The sequence below is a fragment of the Cynocephalus volans genome, chromosome 6 (genome assembly GCF_027409185.1).
Source record: "Cynocephalus volans isolate mCynVol1 chromosome 6, mCynVol1.pri, whole genome shotgun sequence".
Lineage (NCBI taxonomy): Eukaryota > Metazoa > Chordata > Mammalia > Dermoptera > Cynocephalidae > Cynocephalus > Cynocephalus volans.
Genome location: NC_084465.1, coordinates 87,583,343 through 87,606,640, shown reverse-complemented (window position 1 = coordinate 87,606,640; position 23,298 = coordinate 87,583,343). Strand labels below are relative to the sequence as shown.

The 23,298-nt window shown below is 47.1% G+C and overlaps 1 protein-coding gene across 1 annotated transcript in view; it reads left to right on the top strand.

The window, feature by feature from the left end:
* The first annotated feature begins 2,339 nt into the window (after positions 1-2,339).
* The window catches only part of GSDME (gasdermin E), a 33,979-nt gene continuing 13,020 nt past the window's right edge, over positions 2,340-23,298 (top strand). The window contains exons 1-4 of the mRNA XM_063100860.1: positions 2,340-2,550; positions 3,606-3,798; positions 17,452-17,623; positions 19,312-19,432. Of these exons, the coding sequence (XP_062956930.1) occupies positions 2,340-2,550; positions 3,606-3,798; positions 17,452-17,623; positions 19,312-19,432 (697 nt within the window). The remainder of the gene's footprint in view (positions 2,551-3,605; positions 3,799-17,451; positions 17,624-19,311; positions 19,433-23,298) is intronic.

The window sequence follows — 23,298 nt, the reverse complement described above, 5'->3', positions numbered from 1 at the left end:
GATGAGAGCCTGAGCATACATAGTTACCCTTTGCAGTTCACTGTATCAGAAAAGAACTTCTCTGCATGGTTTAGGATCCCTTCCTTAAGTGTTTATTCTTACTATTAATATACAAGAATAAGGCGAGGTAGCTACTACTTCATAATAATCTCGGAAAGGGTACTTTAGAGAAGACCTAGTAAAAGGTGAGGCAAATGTTTTCTGATGCCCTAGAGAGATTCATGTTAAAGAAAGTGGATTGCACTAGTTAAGGTCTGAGGTGACTCCTAGCTCTTAAATTCTTTTTTAAAAAAATTTATTTTATTTATTGAATCAAAATTGATTATATGTATTTTTGGGGTTCAACATTGAGATATGTTGATCAAATCAATATTACTAGCATATATAGTTACAAATCGTAATTATTCTTTATGCCCCTTGTCCAATCTCTCCCCTTCCCCCACTCCCTCTCCCTCCCTCCTCTAATTACTGTAGATTTCTTCTCTCCTTCTGAAAGAATAATGGTTACTCTGTTAATTTGTTGCCTAGATGATCTGTCCAATGCTGAGAAGTGTGATCAGGTCCCCCAATATTATCTGGGAGCGGATGCTTCTTTTGTCACTCTGAAATGGGCTTTGTGGAGACAGACATCCTCCTCCTTTCTTTATCTCTGCTGGTGACTCTCCTTGTGTCAATGTACTCCAGTGGTTGGCAGACCATCTGCGTGGTGGTTGTGGTGTCTAGCCACTTTCGCAGCAGCCATGGTTATTGTGGTGGCTGTGGTGGGCCACCCCTATAGGGGTGATGTTTTTGGCATGCTCCTTGAGGCTGGCAGTGTGCCTGGTTGTGGGGTGTGTCTGGTTCCCTTCTCCATGCCTCTGGTCCCTGGGTGGGTCCCCAGGCACTGGTGCGGTGTGCCTGGTTGTGTGTGGGGGGGGGGACTGGTATCCTTTTCCATGCCCTGGGTCCCCAGGCGGGCCTCGAGCCAGCTCTTAAATTCTAGGAGAGCTGTGTGACCTGTGACTCTGCCAAACACTAGGATGAGGATACAAATAAAAAGCAGTTCTGACCATTAGATCTTTTAACCCTTGTGGATAGTTTTTAAAAATGTTATTTCAATTTGTGCTTTTTTGTGTTTTTTTTATTATATACTTGTATGTATATGTGTGTGCATGTATATATGTACATGTACATGTATATGTGTGTATTTGGCTTTGTGCAATTTATGTATTGTGAATTATTTATAACCATTGCTCATGTTTCTACTCAAATATTTTTAAAGTATTTTTGTATATTAAACACTCTTGTTCTTTGTCATAAATATTATGAGTATTTTCTCAGTTTGCCATTTCTTTTTCTAAAGGCACTTCTCTTCTTATGATTGTACAAATATTTACCTGTATTTTTTCTAGTATTTTTATGGTTTCATTTTTCCTCAAAGAAAACTCTAATCCATTGAGAATTTGTTCCTGGCTATGGTGTGTGAGAGGAATCAAACTTTATTTTTTCCAAATGATTAGCCTGTTGTTCTAACAGCATTTATGAAATAATCTATACCTCTTCCATTTAATGCAGTACTTTTCTTTTATATCTTCCAACATGTCTCTTTCTTCTTTTTCTCTCCAGCAGAACTGTGGTGGTGTCTTCATTTCTGAGTTTAACAAGCTAGTTACTTTCCATTTTTGAATAGGAGAGACCACACAGTGTAGAGAAAAAGCAGATTTGACCCTTCAAAGAAGCAGTCATAAGTAAGCTACCTGTTGGGGTAGTCAGGATGTCGTTCAACAAATCTTCTCAACTCTCCGCCTTCCATATTCTTGATAGGATTGTAGTTCCTGACCTTATGGTTGGTGAGGCCATGTGACTAGTTCTGACATGTTTTAAGTGAACATACCATGTGGCACTTTTGGGCCAGAGCATTTAATTGCTACTGTGAGAGCTTCCATAACTCTTCTGTTGGAGGATGACTGACAGTGTTCGAGTTGGCGGCTTCCCCTTCAGTCTGGATCCCTAAATGACTATAATAAACAAAGCTCTCCTGTCCCCTTGTGTGGGACATGTAGTGTGAGCAACAAATAAACCTTTATTGTTACAAGCCACTAAGATTTGGGGGTTGATTGTTTCTGAAGCATAACCTAGCCTATCCTGACTGGTACACAATTATCTTCCAAGATCTCAATTTTATTACTTCATCTTCAACTGAACTCAAACTAGACGGTTTCCTAGGGAGAAGATATTCTTTGATGTGAATTGTTGAGACTAGGGAGAAATACAATAATTTTAGGAAAAAAGTCACAAAGTAATAACTTATTTGATTTTAGGTTAACCTTATTTTTTTCAGGTAATCTGGAGCTTTCAAAATGTTTGCCAAAGCAACAAGGAATTTTCTTAGAGAAGTTGATGCTAACAGTAATCTGATTTCGGTATCAAATTTGAATGACTCTGATAAGTTACACCTTCTAAGTCTGGTGACCAAAAGGAATAGATTCTGGTGCTGGCAGAGACCCAAGTACCAGTTTTTATCCATCAACCTTGGAGATGTACTCACAGAAGACCAATTTCTGAGTCCAGGTATGTTTTTTGGGGTGTATTCTGCAAATAGTCCCAGAGCAGAAGATGATTCTTCTTTTAGACACATGTTGTCTTGAATCTAGATACCTCATGATGAATTTTCCTGTTTCATTGTCTGCTGTCTTAGATACATATCCCTTCTTAAAATGAACATAATTCTGCATGCCTTACATGAAAAGTTATAGCTTAATCTTTTAAAAATAATATTGCAATTTTGGTATAAAAGTAAGACAGGCCCCTGTAGATATTGTGGCCATTCAACATAAGTGGGATCAATCCTTTATTCAGAATTTTGTTCGGTGTTGAGACGTGCTACATAACCATCAAAAGGGTGTGAAAAGCTTTATCACTCATATAATGATGCTTCTGGGGAGAGCAGGGCAGGCCTCCAAGCTGGTCCAAAAATGGCTACAGAGTGGGAGGTAAGGAGATGGGCTCAGCTTTTATTGTAATTAGTGAGTGGAGCTGGGGTGATGGTCCTTGCATGTGGGCTGGGGCTCATGTGGTTTGAGCTCTCACTGGTACCAATGGATGGAGTGGCTGGGCCCTCTTGTCAGCTTGCCCAGATGTGCAACAGAAAGAGAAGGGGGACCAGAGGGCTTGAAAGCTGTTAGTGATCAGACATCAAAAATGGAGCCAGATGTGTTATTACAGTATTTGTAAAATACAGAAAGAGATGAAGGAGAAAATTAAAAAATCAACAGAAATTCCACAATTTCTTCATCTGGATAATGATTCAACAGATGTGCACTTTACAGTTATTTATTAAACTGTACAGATACTTTCTATGCACTTTGCTATAATATTGGCATTGTAAATGACAAGACAGAAAAGCACCGGTGGAGCTGGGCCGTAGCTGGCAGCATGCTCCCGGTCAGTGCCCAGGGGTGCTGCTCGGGTTTCTTTCACACCCACACAGAGTGTGGCTGCGGCTTCCCTCCAAGGGCCAGCTTTGTGTTTCCTGAGGGTCTGCACAGCACTGGGAAGCTGTGACCTGAGACAACAGAGGTGGCCTTGTTGTCATTAGAATCCCCTGCTTGTCTCATTCATTTCAGTGGTCGTGGAGTCGGACTTTGTGAAATATGAAGGCAAGTTTGCAAACCATGTGAGCGGGACCCTGGAGACAGTGCTGGCAAAGGTCAAGCTCAGTGCTGGCGGCAAAAGCCTGGTGGAGAGTCAGTCTTCATTCGGAACCCTGAGGAAGCAGGAGGTGGACTTGCAGCAGCTCATTGCAGACTCCGCCGAGAGGTAAGCAGAATTCTGCTGGGCGTTTTGGATTTTGACACAGCTCACATTTCAAGGTTGTTCAGTTGGACCTTTGTTAAAAGGGTTACAGATGTGGACTTTGCCAGTCAAGCACCGTTGTTTATGGAATGCCAGTTGTGTGGAAACTCCCCGAGGAGCACATTCTTTAGTTTGGTATTTCTTGATTGTTCTTAGCCTGAGGGGAGTGATTTGGGAAGCACCTTGAAATGATGTTACTTCATGCAAATATGCACTTTGCTCAATCATTTGATTTATAAAATGCCAACAGTAAAACTGCTTTGTCCTGCATTTTTTAATATTAATATCAGAAATGGGAAAAGCAACCCCCCCCCCACCCCCGGCTCTTTATCGTTTTCCAATGAGGAAAAGAAGAAAGCAGGTGGGGGGCATTGGGGGAAGAGCTGTTTTTCAACTTTGGCATCTTGAAGAAAACCCCATGTTTATTCATTGTTTGGCCTTCAGTAAATACATTTTACCCATATAGATCATCATTATTTTTGCCTTGCACTTATTCAACGTTCAGTAAATAATTTTATTGAGGGCATATGATGTGCTGTGTACCGTTTTACCTGCTGGGTATGCTGCAGTAGGCAAAATGCCAACATTTCTGCTACTTTCTAGTGGGGAGACACAAAAGATACAACTAAAGTAAAAAGTACAGCAGCTCGTGGGGATCAGTGGTGTGGAGACAGATGGAGCAGGGAGTGGGGATAGCATGTGCTGTGAATGGCGGCTATGATATTAAAAAGCGTAGCCAGAGAAGGCAATGCGGAGAAGTAGGTGTAAGAGCAAAGACCTGGAGGAGGGGAGGGAAGGGGGACAGGGACATCCCAGGCAAGGATGTTGTGGGCAGTGGCCGGTGTGGCCAGAGCCGAGTGAGCCAGGAAAAAGCAAGACCTTGAAGGCCATTGGAAAGACTTTAACTCTCACTCGGGGTGAGATGGGAAGCTGGTGGAGGATTCTGAGCAGGAGAATGACATGACCTGACTTACTTTCCAGAAGGATCATTCTGGCTGCTGGGTTGAGAAGAGATTGGATGGGCAGGAGCAGAGCATGTCACTGAAAAGTTATTGTGGTAATTCAATGGAGATGATATTTCCGTTTGTACAGTAACATATGTGCATTTTCCTGTGGAAGTGTATCACACTTTTTTCTTTGAAAACAGGAAGTTCAAATTCCAACATTCTTAGCATTGTATGAAATATACAATACATGCTCATTGCATGAAATAATGTTTTAAAAATTTAGTGAATAAAAATTACCATAAAATTTAGGGCCGAGCCCGTGACGCACTCGGGAGAGTGCGGCGCTGGGAGTGCAGTAACGCTCCCACTGCGGGTTCATTGGCCGGTGCACTCACTGGCTGAGTACCGGTCAAGAAAAAGACAAAAAAAAAAAAAAAAAATTACCATAGAATTTGCATGTTAAGCATTTGGCGGGTGGATTTCATGTGGTCATTGAGGACGCCCAGGCAGCTGTGGTCTTCAGAACGCACGCACCTCTCCAGTAACCTCCCAGGCTTTAAGGAGTTGAAAGACCATGGCCGTGTATTTGACTGCTGCCTCCTGTCACTTTGTAGGACTCCATGACTACACAGAGTCATGACTCCACCAGGAGTTCCCTTTTGGTCAGAGAACTTTAAGCTCTCTCTGGTGGTGCCAGGTAGAAGGGACAGCCACCTCTTTCTCTGACAGTCATGATCCTTTTTTTCCTTTCACTACTGCTTTTCTTTGTTTGAGAGGTATTTTCTTTACTGCAAAACCGGGACATCCTAGAAGAGTATTTGGTGTCTATCTGAAATTAAAATTTACCTGGGTGTTCTGTATTTTCATTTGCTAAATCTGGGTGACACTTCCTACTGGGGAAAGGAAACAGAAAGGCTGGGGGAGTCCTGGGCCTCTTCGCTGAGCCCTCATCCTTCACACAGCTCTCTGTAGCTCAGCCCTGTTTTACAGTCTTGTTATTTCTATTTCAAGAACCAAAGTCTGGCAATGCTCTATAAGCATGTTTCCCGATATAGGTTTTTTAAACACTCTTCATGATTCAGGTGCAGAAGATTGCCAACAGGAAGCATGTGGGGCGGGGCCGGTGAGTGGAGGTGGAGAAAACGTTCTGGAGAGACAGAAGCTAGAGCCAGCACTTATAAGTGGAGGGGCAGGGAGACAGGGAGGGGAGGGAAACCAGCATCCGCAGGGCACCTACTATGTGCCGGGCACGTTACATACATCGTCTCACCTTCTCTGCACAGCTGTCCCCTTCTTCACTTGAAGGCACTAAGGCTCAGGAAGGAGAAATAACTTGTTGCCAGGCACAGAGCTCAATTTCAGTGCTGGACCTGGGATTCGACCCGGGATTTTCTGGCTCCAAAGCTTCTGTTCTTTCCTCTGAATCATGCTTGGGGTGTTTTCAAAGAAAAGAACCTGGTGGAGGTAAACATAGTTCAAATGATAGCATGGAATGTGAGGCAGAGGCATGAATCTGAGTCCCCAGTGAGGATACCTGGTGGGTCACTGTAGAATACGAGGGTACTTGAAAAAGCTCATAGAAAGATTTGCATTATAGTTTAATTCTATGTTTCCATGATCTTTTTGAAGTACTCTCCTATGCACTGTCCTGAGCCAGCAAGTGTGAATAGCTAGGCCTGCTCACCTAGAGTGCCTGGACACAGGGATAACGTCACCTTGGAAGACCCTTGAGGAATCCTACTAGTCATAGAGATGATGGGAGAAGGGATGGCCTGGGGAGGGGTGACACCAAGAATATGATAAAGAAGAAATGTAAGGCCTAGAAATGGAAGAGGTGTCTTCTCCCAGAAGTACCCCTCCCTTGTTATGTTGGTAAGAGGTAAGGGTGGGTGACAGGGGGGAAGGGAGGTAAGACTATTCCCATCCTGGGATGGAGATCAGTAAAGCTAACATTCCTTTTACTTCATGCTGGAGTAATAAATTCTTATCCACATCGTCTGCCTGTCTTTGTATTCCTATAGTATCATCGGGATGGATAAGGCGCTGCTGATACATGTGTGGACTTGGGAGTGGTGATTAGAGATGCTTGAATTCCTGAGGACTTATTTGCAATTTGTCACTTTTATTTAGGTCATTTAGATAAGTTGTCATCTCTACTCAAGTTATTTTAACCCTCAGAAATCAGAGTACTAGCTTTATTTTCTGTGAAATGTGTGCACATCTTAAAAACAAACTTCATCTGTCCCTGAAAACAAGCATGTGTATTATGTAACATTTATCTAGCATCGTTGGCACGAAAGCATTCCACAGGAATTAGCCTTCCAGATCCCTGGAGCTGACCCTTTTAATGAGATCACTATGTTTATCTTAAACATTCTTGATGGAAACCACTCTAAGATATATCACATACTTCCCTGTTTTTTTTAAATGGAGGATAACAAATTTATTGAGACTCGTTCGTAATGACTCAGATTCATGTTTTAGGCTTAACATCCAGTATTTTTCTGTAATAAACTCTATTTTTTCTGCCTTCTCTCCCATTGCCAGCTGACATTTGCCACTGTCTTGAGTATAAAAGCCACACCCCACCCACTTCTGCTACTGATTTATTGCTTCTAATCTCCTAGGGTCTGGGGAACTTTATTTCTGGTAAATAACTTACGTAGACTCGGGAAGTGTCTTCTGCGGTTGGCCTCAGTTTTCCCAGCTGTGGGTGAGATAGCTGGGCTAGATGATCTTGGAAGGTGTTCTCCTGGCCAAATGTCTAGAAGTGACTCGGCTTCGGAGCGAACATACCAGCTGTTTCCCCTTGAGTTCTGGGCCTTGGTTCCACCTGTTTTCCAGAAATGGTGCCATTTTGTGCTCTGCTGGCTAACTGGGGATTGAAATGGGTGTTACTATAAAGGAATTTCCCACTTTTATTCTTCATGGTATTGTACAGTGAATTTTGGTAAATTACATTTTTGTGTGTATACATGGTAATTAGAAGTTGGGTTCCTCATTAAGAATTCCAAATTGAATAAATTATACAATACTAATACATCATGAAAGCAATGATGTGGCAGTGAAAAACCTTCACCATTATTTAAAATATTTTAAAATTATACTCAAGGATCTGTTATATCTAAATACTCTCAAATTCTACAAGCTTTACACATTTTTAAGTGCCATTCTTCATGATGGCACTTACATGACCTCTTTAAAAGTGTTGCTGTCACTCTCATGAGTACTATTTCAATATGTCATTTACTCTTATTTTACTTAGGAGGTTTTCAAGGGGAAGGATTCAAGAGCCCATGTCTTTCCTGGGAAAAAAAACCCCAAAAAACAGTTTGAACTGGGCTTTTCTCCTTGATCAGTTTCCCTGAGGCCAACAGAGGGTGTGAAAATAGCCCATTTGTCTTCATGTTTTTAATAGCGCTGGTGTCGTTATTTTTTAATAAGCAGAGTCTCCAAGTTGTGCCTAACAATTTGGAGACTTCTGTCCTCATGTACTTGGAGAACAGGAGTTTCTTGAATCTGGTCCTCTGCTTTGTTTCTCCTTTAGGGACTGCCTTCAGGGAGTGAGAATAAACCAGGGGAGGCCGACAGTGCCTTGTCAAGCTTTTCTCTTGGCTCTGGTGGGTAGAGATACTGCAGGTGCTAAACTTAAGGTTGATTTTCTTAAGTTAAAATAATCGGTCATGGAAACATATAGAAGGTCTAAGGAATAATATAATAAATACTAATATACTACCTCCCACCCAGCTTAACAGAAGATCTTTTTCTTTAAACCAAGACAGAGGAGCCATCTTTTTCTGCCTTCATTGCCCAGGATTTCATTAGCAAAATGAGATTAGTGTTTCTGTGAGATTAAATGAGTGAATATAAACAGATCACATAGAGTAGCCTGGCATGTGGCACGTTCTGACAAACTGTAGCGATTAGTGTCAACACTTCCTGTGGTATAGGGCCTGGTTTCCAACCCTGGGACAGGTCAGTGCTCTTGTAGGAAAGGTGTGTCTTAGCATGCCGTGAGCGGGCCAGGGGGACGCAGGGTTACGGAAGTGAGACGATGTGACAGGGACATTCCCGACGCTCACCTCTTCCAGCTCTCGCTTGCTTCCTCCATGGAGGAGACAGACACCCCAGCAGTCTCCACTCTGAGCTCTGTGGGGAGTGCCTGACCACCTTCCATGAAAGTCGCAGGGGCTCTGCTGCTTGCACGTGACAGCGGCCTGTGTTCTCCCAAAATGAGTGCTGACCCAGACATCTGCCTGTTCCCCAGAAAAGTCTAGAAAGCACACAGACTTTTTTTTTTCTTTGTATATGTTTTGTTTGGAGCAGGAGATGCTTATTTGATTCTTAAATAAAGATGTATGGAGCCTGTGTCCAATACTGGTAAAGACCTTAATGGGCCTTGTCTCAGTCACCATATTCTTTATGGGAAGCACAGCTATGAAGCTGTCAAGCCCCCACCAAATTCACTTTTTTTAAAACATGTCTTTCGTGAGACTGCCAGGCCACACCTATCTCTGTGTTATTTGAAATCAGATCAATCTATTATCACCTTTTTCCAGATTATTCTGTTGCCTGGTTTTGATTTTAGTTGTCAGCCCCTGAAACCCTGTGAGCCCCTGGAAAGTTGTCTGACCCTCTGTTGTTTCTTCTCACAATGTAAACTCGGCCTGTGCTGGAGGGGAGTGTTCTGGGGACTCTTTCCAATACTTGTTCCAGGAGTGGTTTTTGTCTTTTTACAGAAATCATCCTGTCCTATGAGCTTTGCTTTTGGAGACTACTTTAGCTGTTTTGGAAGTAGGTAGAATTTAAGTTCTAAAAAGAGACATCCAAGTACCCTTTTCTTCTAAGATTGATAGACATTATCGTATTTCATCAAATCCAAGGTGTCATCCACTGTAAGATGCACCGTTATTTTATGTATCACTAAGAAAGAACACCACCAATTAAACCATGCCACACATCCATTTTAAAAATCCAGACTTCAGAGATGTTAAAATGTGGGGAAAAATTTGTGTCTTAGAACTGATGAGCTATGGGTTGGCTTGAATGAATGAGGAGTTAGAATTCAGGTGAGCAGACCTTTATGCCACCTGGGCTTTCCATACAGTGTCTGACACAGGGCTCAACCTATCACTGAGTTCTCATCTCCTCTCTGCATCCTCCCAGGAGCTGGTTGGCAAGGCCAGAAATCTCAGCCAAGAGTCTGGGTTTCAGACATGGCTCCTTCCTGGCCCTGTCTGCTACACCTGGTCTCTCACCAGGTGACTCTACCTCTTAAATATGGGTCTTACCTGTTCCCCTTACCCCAGCCTCATGACCACTTCCCTGGTGCAGGCCTCCACCAGCCACCCCTCATCTGCACCCATCTCACCCCTTCCAGTGGATTCTCTGCTCGGCAGCCAATCGGACCAGACCAGTTGCTGCCTGGCCTATGCCCTTCTGGCTCTCCCCTGTCCCAGGAGGACGCCCACTCGATCCTCTGTTCGAGGAAGCCCTGCTTTCACTCCCCAGCAGCCTCACCTCCCACGGTGCCCCCCAGTCTGCAGGCCAGTCCCCTGAGCTTAATGCATGCAGTACTGGGGTGAACGCTCCCGGCTCTTCTGCACCTCCACGCCCCATCTGAAGCTCCTTCCCTCCTCCTGCCCGCAGACTCACTCCCTCTGCTTCAGCCAGACAGTTCCTAATTACACTTTGTGCCTGATGAGAGCCCACTTCCTTCAGGAGTCACATCACCCCATGGTTCTGCTGCTGGGGTACTAACCGCACTGTGGGGAAGGAGGTTGTGACCGCCTGCTCTGTGCCTGGTCCCTCCTCCAGCGCCTCCCATGTCTGCCGTGGGGCCTGGCATGGTGCCTGCAGTGTACTAAGCACTGCTTGGTTGCAAGGATAATGGGTTTATCTTCATATTACATCTGAGGAGCCTGAAATGCAGAAACTAATTAGTTTGCCTGGACTCAGGATTTAAGGCCGGGTCCACAAAACACAATTTTTCCAATCCAGCTGCTATGCACAGAGCTTGGGAAGAGAATAGAAGTGTCCTGAGGGCTTCTGCGTGAATTCGCCTCTCTGCATCAGCCTTGTTTGGTTTATCATCTTTTAGGCTTGCTGCATCTCAGCGACTGGTGGCCGTTAATTAATTACTCTGTCTAAAAGGTTGAATGTCTATAATTGCCCAGTGTTTTTCTGTTCTCTCTTCCTGGGTTGTATGTGAGTAAGATAAGGTGTTAGAGGCTATCATGTGGTTTGAAGTGCAGCAGTTGTGTGTGGGGGTGGCTTGGTCCCTTTGGTAATAATGTGCACTTAGTATAATGCCGCAATCTTGATTTTTCCAGCAGTTTACAATCCTGAAGTCATCTTCATCACAGCCAAGTGAGAGAGAGAGAGAGCAGGGCCTTCCTCATTCTATGGGGAAGTGGAGTCTCCAGGACACAGTAGTTGAGGTTTCTAGAGATTTCCTGCCCGGCTCCAGGTGGAGCTTCTCTGATGTGTGGGAGGTTTCTTTCCTGTTCAAATGGAGATTGTACGTTGGTGCCTGAGAACCCAGTGGGTGTCTGCTTTGGTTTCCAAAAGCCAGTCTCTGGGCAGCTCTCACAGGGGACTGAGCAGGAAAGCTGCCTGTTCATTGACAACCAAGCCCCCATGAAGTGTCTTCTGTATGCTGGGCCCTGGCAGGCCGGGGAGGGGGAGGGAAGATGGCCAGGCCTTCAGGTTGGGGGTTGGGCACTGCCACGCTGCTTCTCATTCGCCTGTGTCAGCCCAGCGCCTTTGGGTCATCGCTTGAGTGGTCCTGTCCCGCTGTGGATAGAAGATGACAGTAACATCACGGACCAGTTAAAGCATCTTTAGTTGCAAAGAACATTTAGTACGTCGCATGGAAAAGCATCCCGGGTAGGGCGAGTCCCAGTGAAGCCAGCGGTTCATGGCGATGGTTGGTTCAGCGGCTCCACTTGCTGCTCTTCCCTGCAGCCACAGTTCTCTTGGTCCCCAAGTGGTTGCATTGCAGACAAGGTCCACAGGCAGAAAAGTGGTCTCTTCCTTGTACTTCTTTTTAAGAGGGAGAAAAACCTGGGCAGCCCCAACAGACTCAGGTCTCAATGGCCAGAATTGCCCCCTAATCCCTGATAAGAACAATGGAGTGTCCAGGACTGGCTGACAGACCAGTTACAGCTCATCTCCCCTCCCCCCTGCCAGTACAATGTCCCCAAACACCTGAACAAAACTAGGATGGCGGCCATGGTGCCCCCACGTGGTGTAGAAGGGCGTGCCACTCCCCCGCCCACCGGCTGTCAGGATCCTGCAGACCGCAAAAGGGCGACAGGAGCGGATGAACTGGACCAGGGCATCTGCGTTCCCGGATTTTAGGAGGCAGTTACTGAAATTAAACTCTAGTCACCAGCTAGGGCAGGGTAATTTGCCACTTCTATAGACTGGAGGAAGTTGGTTATCAAAAGAGAAGCAGACTTTTGTGCTTAATGAATTGTTAGAAGGGGAAAGCCATGTCCATAAGCCTAATTTTTCTACTCTAGGGCTGGTCTGTGAATGCACATTTGCTTTCCTTTTAACTACAGCTTTAGCCAATAAATCAAAATGCTTTGGGAGACATACCTGAATTACTAAAGCCTTCGTCATCAATATATATCTCCATTTCTGTGGGTTAGTAATTCTTGCTTAATGTCCTTGCAGTAGCAGCCTGGCCACCATCTTTTGGCTCTTTTAAATGCCTCCATCTGTGCTCCTAGCAAGATGTTGAAGCCAACTCTGGCAACATTGCTTGGCTTCTTCAGGGTGCATTTGCCCCTTTGCCTCTTGCTGTTGGTTTTTAGAATAGTGTAATGAGCACAGCACTAGTCTAAGAGTCAGAAGACGTCTGTCCTGATTTTGGCTCTGCCACTCATGTGCCATGTGGTCAGAAAAGTCTGTAACCTCCATGGGGTACATTCTCCCATTAATGAGCAGAGACATTGGATTGGATCTGGGTGATCAGGACCATTCCCCTCCCACGCCCATGCAGACATCTCCAATTAATCACAGCATTCTTGCTCCTTGCTGCCCCCAGTCTAGACTCAGAATTCCCTACAGAAAGGCAGCAATCACTGATGGAGTGATCAGAGGTGATACTCAAGAGGCAACTGGTTTTCCACTCCAGAGCTAGATAATCTCCTGGGTCCCTTCTAGTTTTATAATTTCTCCATAGCAGACTCAAGAAAAGCTCCTACTGTGTCATGACATACCCTAGTTTTTGGAGAACCTAGTTTTGGAGAACTCCCTCAGAAACTGTTCCTCTAGGACATGTCAATTATCAAGGGTTAGTACATGAGAAGATCCTGCCAACAGTAACCACCTTGGTCTTGTTCACTGGGAATCTAGCATCTGGCCCAGTGCCTGGAGCACAGCAGGACTCAGCTATTTGTGGAGATGAATGAATGAGAGTTAAGGTGTGTGGTCTGCATGAGAAAGTGTGTCCTCCCCGTCTCTACAGCAGGGATCCGGGACTGCCATTATGCTTTGGAAAAGAAAGCTGCTTCCCTCCTGGATATTGTCAGAGTTTTAAAAGTCTTCTCTGGGTGTCTACTTTGTGAGTTTGCGTTTTGGCTTTTGAAAACCTTAGATGTAGAAGAAATGGAAATTAAGGATTCTGCCTGGGGGAGGAGGCCTCTTCATTAGGGCTGGGCTTGGGGGGCTGATGGAGACCTCAGGAGCTGGACCCTCTGTTCCTGCTCTGGCCTGGTCCCCAGCAGGACCATGGTCTGAGCCACGCTTCCCTCAGCCCTCACTGCCTGCTGCTTCTCAGCGGCTCCCACCTGGTCTCCTCTCCTGCCAACTCCTGTCCTGTATGCATGAAGCTGTTTTCCTAATTGCTTTGAGGGTTTACTCCTTGACTGAGGGCTCACCTCATGAGGCATCCTGAAAATTGTGGTCATGTTTTTAACCAGGCTGGAGGGGGATCTTGCCTGGGCTTCTCTGCCAACAGGGGAAGGAAAGAAACACAGACACCTGCCATGTGCTGGGTACAGTATGGGTCACGCAAGACTTCGCTGAACAGAGTCCTCACAGCACATTCTCATTTTGCAGATGTGGTAAATGAGGCAAGGGATTGGAGGTAGTGACTCAGCTAGTGGGAGATAAAGCTGGGAACGACTCCAGGTGTTTGCATTACACAGACCTGCCAGGTCTGCAGGATGAAGGATGATCTCACAGCAGAGTGGGGCGAGGAAGGGGAGCTCCTCTGCCCCATGTCGTGTGTGCTCCGCTTCACTTGCCCCCAGACGTGTTTTTCTGGGTCTGGCCCTTTACAGATGCTTACACCTCGCAGTTCTGGGTGCTCCTGTTCTTGCTGTCATGTTGCCGTCCCCCAGGAGGAGACAGGCACCTTGGCCTGTTGGAGGCTGCCCTTAGACGTACGTATGAGGCAGATGCAGAACATCAGGCTGCTTATTTTCTGCCCTTAAGGCTCTATGTGATAAATTATTCATTTATCCACCAATTGGGTGGATAGCACAGGGCTAGGCACCAATAAGAGGAGCGAGGTACTCTGTCCTTCAGGAGCTCACAGTCTGTCCAGGTTTTTTTTAAAAGAAAAAATTTGAATCGGTAATATATTTACATGTTTAAAGATCAAAAGGTCAAGAGAGAAAAGGTGAAAAGTCTCTCCTGGCCATCTAGTTCTCCACCCAAGAGGCAACCACTGTTAATAGTTTCTTGTGTCTCCTTCCATGTCATTCAGGGGTCCTTACCAGGGCCCAGGAGAGATCAGGCAAATCAGGGCAACTAGGGAAGAATTGTCTAAGGGCACATGGCTGCAGCCATCGGGAGGTAGACATGGGCTCAGGGAGGACAGGCAGGCACAGATATTCTGAAAAAGATTTCCAGAGGATTTGGGAACCCCCCTTCCCAGCCTCCAGCCTCTAGCCACTGGTCTAGCTAGACAGGCAAGACATTTACATGTAGAAAATGGTTACAGCAACGCAAGAGTTAATAGAGATGAAGGTGGAATTCCGACTGCCGCCAGAGGGCGCCCTCAGCAGAGGAGGGAGACAGCCTGTGGGGCTGCTGGGGCCGGCACGCTGTGCAGTCCCCCCCAGGCTTCTGAGCTGTGTTGCTTTGGTTACTGACTTCGGCCTCTCTGAGCCTCTTGTTTCTGCATCTCTGAAGCCCATGATCCAGAACTTTAAATGTGTTTCATGAACCCTGTTAGCAGCCTGAAGAAACCCATGGACCACTTGAAATGCATACAATAAAATATATAAGTTTATAAAGTATTCTCAAGTGTGGTATATGCTGAAAAAAAATTATGAAGTAAACAAATTACATTGAAATATGGCTGGTTTCCCCACTTGGTGGGCCCAGGGGAGCCCTGTCGCTTGGTGATTCCTGCTCCGAGGAGGGCCAGAGCCAGGGTCCGTCTTCCTGGAGCTGTTCTGGGTCTGCACCTGAGGACACTGTCCCCAGGGAGCCCCAGCCCTCTTCGGAGGCTGTTTGAAGCCTGGCTAGGGGAGGAAATGGGGAAGAATTCCCTCCGGAGATTGCTTTGCAAAGAGTCAAATGAACAATCTATTTTCCCCAGTAATTGGCTTTTCCTCTGTGTCCATGAGGTCTCCTCTGACTGATGATCCAATTTGTCCAACATTTGGTTTCCAAAAGGTGGCAGTACTGTCCTGGGAAACAGAATCCCAGTGGAAGTGCCCGGTCCTCGTGACAGCCTGTGAGATTGCTGGGGTGGATGCCACCTGCCTGTCCTGCAGCCCTGGCTTCATAGGCCGGTGGAGGCTTTCCCATTCTGCCTCTGTGAGTGATGTCCGTATGACTCTCTTCTCCCCAGTCACCTGAATCTTAGCCTCGGAGATGGGCCCTGTTCCTGGCAAGCTTCGGTTCCCTGCCCTACAGTGGGGCTGCCCTGCAGTGACCTTCTGAGGGCGGTGACACATTGAAGGTGCTTGGCTGGGCCCAGCAAGCATCTCAGGACTGTCCTGTCATCAGATGCAGAAGGAAGTTACATGCATGTGATAGACTGTTCCCCCACTTTTGGTGTTTGGGGTGCGGGTTCTGGAGGGAGGTAGACATTTTAGGCAATGGAGTTTTGGGTGGTCTAGGCTGAGTTTTTTCCTTTTCAAATGATTTAACATTGGCTAAGAGCAGCCTCAAGTATTTTAGTGGATTCTGTTTAAGGCACATAGCAGTGAAATGATTTCCAATCCAGCTGAGTCACATCAGGCTCTTAAAAGCAGCCTTCAGTGGTTCCTCTGCCATTAGTTACAGGGTTGTAGCCGGGAGGGCCACTTCTGTTGTGTGTCTGCAAATGGGGACGAGCCAATACCTTACCAATAATTGAGGAAATCGATTTTCAAGAATCTGCTAGAAGATGGAATTTTGCACAATAGAAGGAAGAGAACGTTAGAAAGGGCTGGCTTGGATGTACGTTCTGGCCAGTGGATACAGTGGCTTTTGTCTTTTGACCAGAACACGATCTCTTAGGAAGGTGTGCCTCTACATACCATGCTTCAGACCAGACTGCTGCCCCTCCATTCCCTCCGTCTTCCATGTTTTCTCTCTTTCACACATGGATGCACACATGCACATTTACACATGCATTAAAGCCAATACAAAGAGGAAAAAACAACCCACAAGTTTTACTTATTCATTTATTCCAAAAATATTTATTGCGTCCTTCCTATGCACTAGGCACTAATCCTGGCCCTGAGACACTCACAAGCAAGATGACACAGTCCCTACTTCTGTGACGTTTATATTCTAGGTGGAGGAGGCAGACAATGAACAAATAAAGGAATGAGCTAGAGAAATATCATGTGGAAGGGCCGGCATGGCTCACTCGGGAGAGTGTGGTGCTGATAACACCAAGGCCACGGGTTCGGATCCCTATATAGGGATGGCCAGTTAGCTCACTTGGGAGAGCGTCGTGCTGACAACACCAAGTCAAGGGTTAAGATCCCCTTACTGGTCATCTTTAAAAAAAAAAAAAGGTAGAAAAATATTGTGTGGAAATATGCTGTCTGGAGGAGTGGCCTGAGGACATGATAGTGTGAAGGGGCTGCTGCTCTGCACAGAGCGGGCAGGGAATGCAGCAGGCCGTGCCTGACTCACCTCAGTTTCCCCATATAAAATGACATAAAGTCCCTTCTAAGAGATTGAACATCTTTCCCAGTCAGGTTAAGAAGTTCTTTTCTAGTTCAGATCTAATTTCTTCCTCCCCACTGTACTTTAAGCCTGCTCCTCTCCTCTGTGAGAAGCAAGCCAGCCACCATTTCCCCATAGTGATCCTGCATTCCCTGGGCCATGGCTGTGACGTCTGTGGTCCCACAGCACTGATTAAATAACAAAGCGGAGTTCCCCGGTCCAAGGCAGGTGGACTGCAGTCCCCTCCTGGCTGGTTTCCTTTTCTTCCTCCTTGACAACCAGCACTGCTGTTACACTGAGAACCCCGTCCCCCCTGGCATCCAGCCTATCCCCCAGAGGCCTGGCAGCTCTGAGGTGGCCTCGGGACAGTTTGGTGTATGCCTTTCCGGGTGACCTGTTCCCTCCCCTCACCAGGAAATCAAGGAAGCTGGTTGTCACCTGCTCACTCCTCAGCTGCCAGCTGTGGAAGGGGAGAAGCTTGGCCGGCGTCAGTGTCCCCTGAGTCTCTAGGCCACTCACTACCATTTTTCTTTTACAGAACAATAAACCTGAAAAACCTGGTGCTTCAGCAGGTGCTGGAGAGGAGGAGTGAGGTCCTGTGCATCCTGACACAGAAGATCGTGACAACGCAGAAGTGTGTGATATCCGAGCACGTGCAGGTGGAGGAGAGGTGCGGGGGCATGCTGGGCATCCAGACCAAGACGGTGCAGGTGTGTGCGTCCAGGGGTGGGCGGGGCCAAGGCCACGCAGCTGCTCTAGTCCCAGTCGTGGAGACCTCGGTCAGGGGCCTCTTTGGGTGGTGTCTTTATTAGTCAGGACTCTTTCTATAGTGAGTGAACAGAAATCCAACTCAATCAAACTGGCTTAAGTGAGCAAGAATTTATTGGCTCATGTAACTGAGACGTTTGGGGCAGTTTGGCCTCAGTCATGGCTGGATCCAGGACCCCAGGATGTTGTGAGCTGCCGTCCCTCACAGGGTGGTTCCCTCTCAAATAGGCTCTCTCCTGTGGTGCTGGCAGCTCCAGGCTTTCATCCGGTTTGCTGCAGCCCCAGAGGGGAGAGTGCTCCAGGACCGGCCAGGAGCTCTCACCAGACCCACCAGGTCGTGTCCATTCCTGAAGCAGACCCAAGGCCAGGGCCCGACACTTTCCCCTGGGGGAGGGGGATGCTTCCCCAGAGGGAAATGGGTTAAATGGGCACTGGTCAGGCCAAATACAAGAGAGTCCTTGGCACCTTGCAGAGCCAGGGGTCTCAGAATGATTACTTTAGGATTTAGGATTTAGTTGCCTCAGATCCTTCGTGGATTGAGTTAGGGCAGGTAAAGGTCTATCTTTAGATACATAAACAGATGCTTCCAGATTTAATTATAGACAGCCTTGTCAAGCTGACCCCTGAGCCAGTACTACACGCCAGTGGGATAGGCAGCCGTCTGCCCTGAGCTCTTTCCCCTCCAGCTTGCCCTGGTGGTGATATTTTCTTAGAGATTTACTTCTTGGGGTAACTTCTGGCTTTTTCTAGAGGACCCAGGAAGTTTGCGTTTGGAAGGAGGTGTAGGTGTAGTCTATAGCTGGCACTCTTGCTAGGATGGGCAGGGTGGACGCTGGACAGCAGCTTAGGCTGGCCCTGCAGATGTGTCTGTGATGGTCACCACCCCCTGCAGTTCTAGAGCCCTCTGGAGTCAGGAGCCCAGCCACCATTTCTTGACCAAAAGCAACACACTCTGACTAGGATCAAGTGGCTCAAAAAAAGTTTTCTGATCTCCAGTGTTCGGCCGACAAGTATATTCTCATCTTGCTCTCCATAGGGCACTGTGGCAGGGGCCCTGTCTGTGAGAGTGTCTGAGGGAGGGAGGGAGCTGTCACCTCCTGGCATGTCCTGCCTGTCCTGCGCTAGTCCCTGCTGCTCCCTCCAGCCTCTCCCCACATCCCTCTTCCTGGTGTCATTCATCCACACAGTGTACTTTCCACAGGATTCTGGAATGACGTGCATGGGGGCTCCTCTCAGCCAGGTTCTCCCAGTCAAGTTTTGATACTGTTTTGGATTTTCATTAGGATTTCAAAGTTGTTTCCATAATCCTTGATGAAGGGAACTGGGACGTGATCTTATTTATTGTATTCGTTATCCTTATTCAGCACGGTAGACCTGACTTCACAGTATCCCGTACTCTGGAATCTTGCCTTTGTGCCATCAGGCTGGCTGTGTATGTGGGAATACCTGTGACACGTCATGACACCAACAAGCCCTGAACCCTGACCTCTGCTGGCTGCTCCTACTTCCCACTTGGTTCCAGGGACAGTTCCTCAGCATCTCCTATGTTTGAGGCTGGACACAGTGGGGAGGCCAAGGGAAGCCAGGGAGCTCCTGAGCACACAGGTGGGAGTGTTACTCTCGCCCACAGGTGTCAGCGACAGAGGATGGGAATGTCACCAAGGACTCCAATGTGGTGCTGGAGATCCCAGCTGCCACCACCATTGCCTACGGCGTAATCGAGTTATATGTGAAACTGGATGGCCAGTTTGGTGAGTGCCAACTCCTGAGGAAACTGAGGAACCCCCACAGTCCTAAGTCACACACTTGCAGGGGATCCCCTACTGCTTTGGTGGTCGTTGGGAGAGAGGCAAGAGATATCAGGAGAGTTTGGGGGTGTTCTGTGACCTGGTCCCTGGATAAATGGGCTGCATTGGGGGGTTTTGGTGACGGATGCCCAGGAGCAGTGCCACCCTGTCCCTGAGATGTTGCTGTGGGATGAGGGCCCACCAGCATGGCAGAGGGACAGGAACGTGGGCTCTGCGGTAAGACTGGGTGTCAACCTCAGTGCCACAGTTCCCGTGAGGTCTCAGGTAAGTGGTGGAATCCTGCTGAGCCTGAGCTTCCCCATCTGTGGAAGAGGAAAGGTGTTCCCTCATGGGGCTGTGCTGAGGGTCAAGTTAGATGAGGCCTATGGAGCACCTGGCACAGCAGTCATGTCACCGACTCCACCTTAGCTATTGATCATCTCATGCCTTAGCTACTGATACTATTGGTATCCCTCCTTCTTTCCCCAATAAAAGCCAAAAAGACTGAACTTGACCTTGCTCTGCTGATCACACATGCATTCAAAGCTTGGAGATCCGGGTCATCATCACTGTTTGAAGAAAATGAAGGCTTTTGTTTAGCTGGTGTCTGCTTGTCCTAGATGCACACAGCACCTCCCGATGTTGCCAGTGAGAAGGGTTTGGGCTGAGCATTTTGGGGACATCAGTGAGTAAATGTAACATTATAAATTGTTGGTAACCTTTTTAGGTATGACAGTGATACTATGGTTGTTTATAAGTCATTTTCTCTTTTAGAGGGGTGTGTGTGTGGAGGGGGTGAGGACACTTAAGATCCACTCTCAGCAGATTTCAAGTAATCAGTACAGTGTCATTTACTGTGATCACCATGCTGTAGGTTAGATTCACAGAACTTATTTGTATTACAGCTGAAACTTTGTACCCTTTGACCAATACGTCCCTATCTCCTCCACCCCAGCCCTGGCCACCACCATTTTACTCTCTGTTTCTGTGCGTTCTACTTGTTCAGGGTGGGAAGTGTGGTATTCGTCTCTCTGTGCCTGGCTCTCATTTCCTTTAGCATGTCACAAATGGCAGGATTTCCTTCCTTTTTTTATGGCTGAATAGTATTCCATTGTGTATTGATACCACATTTTCTTAATCCATTCATTCATCAGTGGACAGTTAAGTTGTTTCCGTATTTCAGCTATTGTGAAAAATGTGTCACTTTGAAAGGCCTTTTGAAATCTTGGCGCACACCCCAGGAAGTCTGTGAGTGCTCCGAGGACACTGAGCTGCCACTCTGGGCAGTGGGCCCCATCTGAGCTCCTTCCTGCCCTGCACGCAGCTCTGTCGCTCTGTCGAGGTGGCCTGTCACTCCCACGGGGGCAGGGAGGGTTCCTCCTCTCGGACAGGGGATTGAAAGACACAGCCTTGTGTGACTTGGCTCTCCTGTTTGCATTTCAATTTCAAGCCTTTTATCTTTGCTTGCTTCCACTGTCTTTGAAAATAAACTCCTCTTTGTGCTGTTGAGAAGAATACCCTGGGGACATCTCGGCCACTCCTTTGGCTCATTGCCCAAGCTCTGGCCTAGGAGTCAGCCCACGGCCCTTTCCCTTGGCCCTATCTGCCCTGCCCGATGCCTTTGCTGCTTGGTGGTCAGTCCACCATTGCAGGTGACTCGCTGCCTGATTTTAAACCAGCTCTACTTTTTTTTTTCTTTTTTTTGCCCATCTGTGTTTTTTGTCACTCTTGCCACAGAATGTTCTGATCCAACTTTATGAACATAAACCTGCAGGGGCCAGAAGGGCCCTTAAGTGGCTGCCTGTTCTCTCTTCCCACCTTCTGGGAGGATGACCTTTGACAGGGATCCTGGTTGTCCTTTGAAACACTCAGAGGAGGTCGACTCCTTCCCTGTCCCTGCTGGGGCACTCCAGCCACACCAGCTGCAGTGTGACCTTCCTCTGGTGACACCTATGGTCAACCAGAAACATCCTTTTATCGTCTTGAACTTTAGCCTTGCACTTGTGTGCGACTCAGCATTTGCCGGTGTCCTGTCAGCCTGAACTTTCCAGTTGGATGCGCTGTGGTCGGTGGACTCATGTTTCTTTCCAGGCCCACCGGTCCCAACCCCATCTCCCCACCGTCTCCTCTGCATCTCTGACTCTTCCCCATCTGTTCCACCCTCGCTAATGCGAGCATGTTAAACTGAAAGTCTGATCATTTTACTCACTTGCTCAAACACCTTCTGTGGCTCCCTTTGTCCCAGGGATGAAGTCTGCACCTCAGGGTGCACTGTGGGCCAGCTCCGGCGTGGGTCTCCAGCCTCCCCTCTCATTACCAGCTATATCAGTCCATTTTGTGTCACTTATAACAAAATACATGGAACTGGCTAATTATATAGAAAAGCGACATTTACTGCTTACAGTTTCTGAGGCTGGGAAGTCCAAAGTCCATCTGGTGGTGCGACAGTGGCCCAGGTCTCACATTGCAAGATGGTGGAAGCAGAGAGAGCAGAGAAAGAGAAGACAGACTCTCTCCTCTTTTTTAAAAGCCCTCAGAACCACGCCCCTGACCACCATTTTTAATCCATTCACTACAGCATGGTCCTGCAACCCAATCACCTCTTCAAGCCTCCACCTTTCAATTGCCATAAAAGGATTTCCCACCCTCTTAACAGTCACAGTGGGGGCTAAGTTTCTAATACATAAAACTTGGGGGACACAATTCAAGTTTTAGTGAGTTGGGGGGGGGACATAATTCAATCAACTACACCAGCACCACCTGACCCAGTGATCCCGTCCAAGGTCACACACCACCTGGACCCCCCCAACCCTTGTTCCTGCTTCTGCTTCTCGCTAGAGCATCCTCTCTGCCTCTTTGTCTGGCTCACTCTTGCCCAGCCATTTAGGAGGCTGCTTAGACATTGCTTCACCCAAGAAGCCTATTCTGGTTCTCTTTGCTAATGATGGGGTTGAGGACCCGTGACCCTGAAATATTTTATTTTATTATTTATTTATTTATTCATTTTTTTTGCGGCTGGCTGGTACAAGGATCTGAACCCCTGACCTTGGGGTTATAAGACTGCATGCTAACCAGCCAATGACCCTGAAATATTTTAAAGTGAAGGAATCTGAGAAAACTCTGACGAGGTCATAAAAGCTAGGAAGGGCTTTCTGACCTTCCATTGAAGCAGATCTTAAGAGCATCACATGAGAGGTGCCCTCCCGACACCCAGGGGAGAGGAGCGTCCTTATCTCCGAAGACACGGGGACACACAGAGGAATCTGAACAGCCAGTCAGTTTACTCCCATCTGATCATGTTCTTTGTCCTATCATATTTCTCCACTGTTCTTCATTTTTCATCAAACCTAGCCTAAAAATACTCAGATATAACTGTTTCTTCAGGTCTTCATTTCCTTATAAAGGCTCCTGTGTCACATAAAACTAATAATAAATAAATTTGTGGGCTTTTCTCCAGTAATCTGTCTTTTCTCATAGGAGCTTCAGCCATGAGCCTAGGGTGGGTAGAAGGAAAGTTATTTTTCCTCCCCTGTACTTGCCTGCCACTAGCTTCAGTGACCCTTCCGGCTCCTCCCCAGGGGGACCCCTGTCCCCACTCTTACCATACTTACGGTCCATTTGTATCTATGGCTGCTGCCACAGTGCCTGGCATAGAGTAGGGTCCGTGCATATTTGTTGGACACATGGGGATGGATGAATGAAAAGAATGAAGGACTTGGCCGTGCCTTTGGGCTGTGCATGTGTAACGGTGAGAGAGGAGCTGGTGCCAAGGGCTCCTAAAATACCAGCTGGTTCCACATTATGTTGGGGGCCCCACAGACCTCCTGGCA